The 7,248-nt window shown below is 40.8% G+C and overlaps 1 protein-coding gene across 1 annotated transcript; it reads left to right on the forward strand.

The window, feature by feature from the left end:
* Nucleotides 1-813: 813 nt before the first annotated feature.
* Nucleotides 814-7,029, forward strand: LOC132580341 (gastrokine-1-like). Its single transcript, XM_060251079.1, has 6 exons — nt 814-913; nt 3,653-3,706; nt 4,311-4,448; nt 5,141-5,251; nt 6,221-6,362; nt 6,664-7,029. The coding sequence occupies exons 1-6, from the start codon at nt 902-904 to the stop codon at nt 6,756-6,758; spliced, it is 552 nt and encodes a 183-aa protein (XP_060107062.1). The 5' UTR covers nt 814-901; the 3' UTR covers nt 6,759-7,029.
* The last annotated feature ends 219 nt before the right edge of the window (nt 7,030-7,248 follow it).

The following is a 7,248-nucleotide window of genomic DNA, read 5'->3' on the forward strand; positions in this document are numbered from 1 at the left end:
AAGGTGCTGCGAAATTCCTGGAGATTTAGGGAATGGATCCTGGGGAGGGCAGAGTTTAGGGAGGGGAGGGACTTCAGCAGGATATAAAACCATAGAATCCACCTTCCAAAGCAGCTCTTTTCTCCTAGGGAAACTGACCTCTGTAGTCTGGAGATCAGTTGTAATGCCAGGAGATCTCCAGTACCCACCTGGAGGCTGGCAACCCTAAGATCTCTGGCATAAATTCTGCCTCAGTGCCACTGGTAGATCTGGATCTCCAGCCAAGCTGCCCAAGTGACTTCTAGGGGAGGCACAGTGAGGTGGGCATTGATGCACTCCAGGAGCTTGGCTCATTACCAGCCCTCAGTGACACAGGAGGTGGCTGGCATCATCTCTTAAGTGTGCTCTGCACCACCAGGGCCCTAGCCAAGATGCCCAGGATCTGGACTGGGAACTGGGCAGTAGCAGCAGCACAGGCCCAGGAGTTAAAGGGGAAAAAAATATGCATTGCTTTTCATCCACCCAATGCCTATATGTTATCTGCCCTCAATAAAATCTAAGCTTACAAATCTAATTTTGCCAGAACTTCTGACATGTGCACTGATTTTACTGTATGGAATCTTATTTGTTTTATAAGATTAAACTCTGTCTAAATTAAGCATACTTTTTAAAATAAAAAGGACACATCCCACCCATTTGTTCTGTGTGATCAAAATGTTATTGATTATACTGTTTCCAGGTTATCTTTTATCTACAAAGTATAACTTATCTGTAGGGTGTCACCCAAGAAAGGCTGTGCTGTAATTCTAGAGAGATAAGGGACCATATCTCAATGACCTGTCTGCACCTAACTTTTGGAGAGCCATGTATATAAAGTGTAGGGTTGAACTCTGACTAGTCCCACATCTCTTCTAGCAACAAAATGAAGCTGATTGTGAGTATGCTTTTTCAAAAATTTCTTTTCAAAATCCTGGAACATTTGGACTGTAGCCATTTTTTAAAGTTTTCAAACAGAGGGAAATTAATTTTGTAAAAAAAAAAAATCTGGAAGGTTCCTTAAAACCCACAGTACTTTGCTCAAGGAATAGTATTTTTAGAGTCACCATTTGGCTTTTGGGGATGATTTCCCCTTTAACTACTGGCTGGTTCACTATCTGTGGCAGTCAGATGGACTCATCTGTAAGGAGACATTACTTTAAACAGTCACATGGAAACTGAAATCTCTGTGACTGAATCAAGGCAATGTATTAATCACTAAACTGCAGTGCCATGTGGTGACTGAATGCTCCCTTAAGACGTAATCTTTGCAGGGCACAGCCACCAAACATTAAGGGAGAAACTGAGGTTTCTTTGTTTATTTCAGGCTCAAACTGAAAACCTTGTTTCCTGGCCTATAAACAGTCAACGTACCTATTAAAACTTTTACTTAAAAATAATTTGATCATTCTGTATCTGATAAAATATTATTAAATAGACGCACAAAACACTGCCATACTCCATAGAATTTTATCCTGCATATATGCCTACCTAATTTGATTTCAAGAAAACGGGTTAAATTTCCAAGCTTTTTATCTCAGGGGAAAATGGATTTCACTGAATTCCAAATATAAGAGATGCAGGGATGATGGGGTGAGCTAGCTTATATAGATGGTATTACATTAGGCCAACACATTCCTTTTCTGAAATTTCATTTGTTTTCTCTAAAGGTGCGATATGATGCACTTCTGAGCATGTTCCACCAGACATTATATTCACAGTAGAGGGTTTCTCCCCTCCCCTAAGCATCAAATTAACTTCGTGGCTATGTTCTATGTTGAGAGGAGAGCTAGACTCCCAGAAGACCAACCTTTTATAATTCAGTATATATAAACAATACATTATTTGGCCTGCTTGTTTGATTTGAAGAAAGAATAACTTTTACAAGAAACCTGGAATGGGGCGGGGGAAATCTATCAGCAAGATCAAGCAAGTCTTGTACATCTATAAATTGCATAAGCAAAACTGCAAAGGATACACTATGCCTCATAACAAAGCCATCTGTTCCCCGTAGCTTCTTTTTGGATAGGGACTTCTATATCTCCTTTAGCTTCCTAGGAGGCTGCTGTCATTTCCAATGTACTAATTGCTTGAGTAAATACAAGCTGCTTGAGTCTACTCATTGAACCCAGGGCTTAGTGGAATGCTGAGACACACAAAACAGATTTAAATTTGTTTTAAACTAATTGCATTACTATGCCTGCCCTAGGGTTGCCAATCCCCAGGTGGGGGCAGGGGATCCCCCAGTTTAGAGGCTCTCCCCCCACTTCAGGGTCATCAGAAAGCGGGGGGGAGGGGAGGGAAATGTCTGCTGGGAACTCTATTATTCCCTATAGAGATTTATTCCCATAGAAAATCATGGAGAATTGGTATCTGGGGCTCGGGGGGGGCTGTTTTTTAGGGTAGTGGCACCAATTTTTCAGTATAGTGTCTAGTGCCTCTCCCCAAAATACCCCCCAAGTTTCAAAAAGATTGGACCAGGGGGTCCAATTCTATGAGCCCCAAAAGAAGGTGCCCCTATCCATTATTTCCTATGGAAGGAAGGCATTGAAAAGGTCGTCCCTTTAAATGTGATGGCCAGAACTCCCTTTGGAGTTCAATGATGCTTGTCACAGCCTTGATCTTGGCTCTACCCCAATGTCTCCTGGCTCCACCCCCAAAGTCCCCAGATATTTCTTGAATTGGACTTGGCAACCCTAGCCTGCCCCAAAGAACCTCAAGAAATGTTGACTTGCAAGGGAAGTTGGACTTCATAAATTTCATAAAGCCCTAGCTCTATACAGAACTACATTCCCTCATAACTTCAGCTGGGAGTCATGTTGTACAAGTTTCAGACTTGTACAACAAGTTCTCAATAAGTAGTGCAAGGGCTATATGTTTTCCGCTAAATAGATCACATTGCTTTTTGCCTTCTTCCCTGCCAACTACATGGTTTGCTTCCTCTGGTTCTAAAATACTGGTTAGTAGAAGTTTTCCAGAAAAAGTAAACATAATGGAGAACTGGAAAGCCATGGGATTGTCAAAGGGATTCTGAATAGCCTGAAATTTGTCAAAATTGTCAAAAGTCTGTTTGAGGCAGAAGCTCAGTTCATGCTCCACATGTCCATATATGCATTACAGATTGAGTACAAAGAAGCTAGTGTGGACCTGGTGCGAGTATTCCATTGCATGTATGCCCATTGGAGGGTTGCAACTAGCGATAGTTCCCTGGTGCATATGCAACAAGTACTGAGACTGTGAAATAGGTTAGTCATGGGTATTCTTAAGTCACAATTGAGCAACCCAGTAATGAATTTGAGCAAAAACCTACTGATTGCAGTGGGCCAGATTATTTTGGATTGTGGTTTTAAATCTATACAGTGCAAAGTGACCCAAGTACACCACCAGCAAATATCTGCATATAAGTATGAATTATGGTATTTTTGAAGGATGCAAATTCCCATTTTGAAACTATATGAAAGGATGAACATTTGAACCATTTGAAGAATCCCCACCTCCTTTTTCCGCCTATCCAAAATAATTTCTTGTACAATATATGCTTGGGTCTATTCATCCTCATAAAATATTGAGAATAACTTTATTTGAATGAGACAATCTATTCAATTCAATGCTGCCATTCTTCTGAAATTCATTTCAGATTCTGAGTGCTGCTCTTCTGGGAGTTTTTCTGGCCCCAATCTTGGCCAGTAATGTAAGTACTGTGACAATTTACAGTTATTGCTTTCATACTGGCATTTCACATTGTGCTTTGTTATTCAGTAGAATTTTGATAGTATATCTCCCTTATCTTACATTCTAATAGTCAAGTGTGGCCCAATCTGCAGATATCAAAATCCACAGATTGGGGTCACACTGACTGTAAACAAACAGTTCTATAAACTTTGGGGGACCCCCAGATTTGCAAAAATATCTGAAAACTTTAAACCAGGGGTGTCAAACATGTGGCCCAGTGATGGCAGTGTCTGGGAGCCACTCTTTCTGGGCCTGGACCTAGGTGCAACAGCAGCAAAGTCCAGGAACTGCTCTGGGTCTGGGCTTGGTGATGGCAGACTCCAGAAGCTGCTCTGGGCCCAGAGGTGGCTGCAGAGTCTTGGAACTATGCCAGGTTCGCTGACACTGGTGAGGAGGCCTCCTCTTTTACCCTTTCAATTCCACAGAGGTCAGTAGACTTAGAAGGGTGTAACCGTTAGAACTGCATTGTATAACTATTTTTAAAAACTCTTTCTTGGGAGATCTGGAATGCTGAATTCATGACTTTATCTTTTTTTTTTTGTCTTGTCTATTTTCCATCCAAGAATGTCAATGTAAATAACCAGGGAAATAGAGGAGGAAATTCCCACCAGTCCGTGAGTATCGATCACCAAAAGCAGGTGGTGAATGTTGACAATAACAACGGATGGCATTCATGGAACACCATTTGGGATTATGGCAATGTAAGGCACCTGTGTGCACTTTTATTCCTTTATTTTACATATGATTGGGTTGGTATTGTTTCAAATAAATTTGTACTAATGGATTCTCATATACAATTATAAATTAAGGCTGACATCTTCAGCACATTCCTCTGAAAGTAGCTAGACTGTCTTCTGTGCAAATATATTTGCTTGTGTATAGACAATGGCAGTGACTCATTCACAATACTAACTTATTATAATGTCTAGTGTCTATATAGTATTCAAAACTTGTATTGCCTCAGTGATCCTTACAAGAGCATTGCAAAGTAGGCAACTATTATTTCCCCCCTATAGCAGTGTAAGCTACAATGCAGTGTATTCTGAGAGAATTTTTTGCCCTGGTTTATTGGGGAGGGGCCAAAGCTCAGTGGTAGGGTTTGTGAGGCTGAATGCCAAATGAGGCTGAATGAGGCTGAATACCACCACTTAAGTGATTTTCAGGTTGCAGAGCTGGAAACAACCTCACTTTATCCTGGTCCCTGGAGAACCAGCCAAGCAGAGTACACATCGCAGAGCAAGATGGACCAGTGGTCTCTCTGAATCCAAAATGCATCTATGTACATTAAGTCAGACAAGACAAAGAACAGAAATTATATAGAAAATGAGCAATTTATTTCCTAAATTCCTATGCTATTTGTAACATGTGGCTGATTACCATATTGTTTGAACAGGGCTACACAGCTACCCGTATATTTACCAAGAAAGCCTGCGTTATTGCACCTCTGAATAAACAGATAATGCCCGATGTGACTGTCCTTCCACAAACCATCAAGGAAAAGCAGGTATGGTAAAAAGGATGCTTGATGCATGCTTTTTGGTAACAGTGGAGGCATTTGTTTTGTTTAAGTGAAGGAAAGTTTGGTGTAGTGGTTAAGTGTGCAGACTCTTATCTGGGAGAACTGGGTTTGATTCTCCACTCCCCCACTTGCAGCTGCTGGAATGGCCTTGGATCAGCCATAGCTCTTGCAAGAGTTGTCCTTGAAAGGGCAGCTTTTGAGAGCACTCTCTCAGCCCCACCCACCTCACAGAGTGTCTGTTGTGGGAGAGGAAGATAAAGAATATTGTGAGCCGCTCTGAAACTCTGAGATTCAGAATGGAGGGTGGAATATAAATCTCATATCATCGTCATCATCATATTCAGTACGGTAGGCTAAGAATAGTCAAAAAGAACATATAAAAAAGAATAGACAAATTCTGATCTTTCAGTTGGCTACTAGTCATTTCCTCATGAATCCTCCATATAGAATTGCTGAACACTAATGGAGTCATCATTTTCATACCCTTCCAGGGATATTCTCCCTGGGATGTCTGACAGATTTAAACAGCAGGTTTTTATGGCAGACATACAGAAATGTAATATTAAATTGACCACTAGAGGGAACAAAACATGCAGAAAAGAAAAAAAATGAAGCAATAGGAACTCAAAAGCAATGAAAATGAGAATGCGGAAGAGCCTATGAGCTGTAAAATCTGAATTTTCCCACTTACACAGTAAAGACTTTGTTGTGATCATTCCCAAATCTCTGGAGCAAAACAGGTTTGAGAAAGATAGGAGAAAAGCTGGTGAAATGCCCCAAAGTGCTCAGTGTGGATAACCCATGCAGAAATTGGCCAAGACTTAGTCCAGATTACAGTAAAGACAAAAAAACAAGGCCTCCCTGGCCTGGTTCCATAACTATATCCACTGATCATATCAGAGCCAGTCTTTCAATGCTGTATCACTATTCTTTTTTTTTCTTTGTTGCATTTAGAAGAGTGGTTCTCAAGGACCTCCAGACAAGCAACTGACTTACACTATCTCTCGGAATAAAGTCACTGACCTGAGCACATATGGAAAGAGTATTGAAAATCTGTGCAGAGGGATTCCCACTTACCTTGCCCATGAAGTTAAAGGTGAGCATAACTTTTGAGCAACTTTCATAAACCTGTATGTTTTTGCAGAATGCAAACAAGAGTGTTTCTTTGTTAGGAACATGCAGTGGTTTTGCCCTGCTGCCCACCTTACACTTACAATAGTGTAATTTATGAGGAATGAGTCCTACAAAAGCGGGGGGGCGGGGAGCCACAAGAGTTATTGGTACAAAATCAACTTGGTTTGTGTAGATATACTCATAAGCTGCAGGGCCCTAAAAATGACATTGCCCTGTTTCTTTCCAAGTGTCAGCCTGACAATGCTACTTCTTTTCTTTTTCAGCACCAAGTTTTCTCTATGTCTCTGGATCATGTTTCAACGCTAACATCCTTTGCATCCTTGGAATAAGCTTCTGTGGAGAAACTTGGGGATACTGATAAGCCTGTCATGGCTCTTATGTGGGAACTTGCTCAAAATCCAATTGTTCTTAGATAAAAATCTCTTTTGAGTTTTATTCCATTTTTGTTCCTTTTATGCTTGAAGCATAGAAAAATGTCAACTGTATACAGGCTAATTGCCTATTAAATGTGCCTGAAATGATCAAATCCGTGGTAATTGTTGGTTCTTCACTTTTATAACCTGTTCTTTCTTCATCTTACCCTTTCAACAGCCCCATGGGGGAGATTTGACTGAGAGATGATGACCACAGATGTGGCCACAAACATCCCATTCCAACACTCTTCTGTTTGACTTCTCCACACTGTACCCGAACAGCACAATTATCATGCTGTGCATCTCTGGGATATATAAATTAATTCTAAAAAACCACATGTGTATGCTGGGCACAGCAAAGCATTTTAATCATGTTTTAAGTGTACAAACCAGTCTAAGAACATTAAGAAATGGGACCCAAACAACCTAACACCC

Source organism: Heteronotia binoei, chromosome 12, assembly GCF_032191835.1.
Source record: "Heteronotia binoei isolate CCM8104 ecotype False Entrance Well chromosome 12, APGP_CSIRO_Hbin_v1, whole genome shotgun sequence".
Taxonomy (NCBI): domain Eukaryota; kingdom Metazoa; phylum Chordata; class Lepidosauria; order Squamata; family Gekkonidae; genus Heteronotia; species Heteronotia binoei.

Coding starts and splice junctions, on each gene's coding strand:
- LOC132580341 (XM_060251079.1), top strand. Junction 4,449..5,140: donor CCATTTGGGATTATGGCAAT/GTAAGGCACCTG, acceptor TTGTTTGAACAG/GGCTACACAGCTACCCGTAT. Junction 5,252..6,220: donor AAACCATCAAGGAAAAGCAG/GTATGGTAAAAA, acceptor TGTTGCATTTAG/AAGAGTGGTTCTCAAGGACC.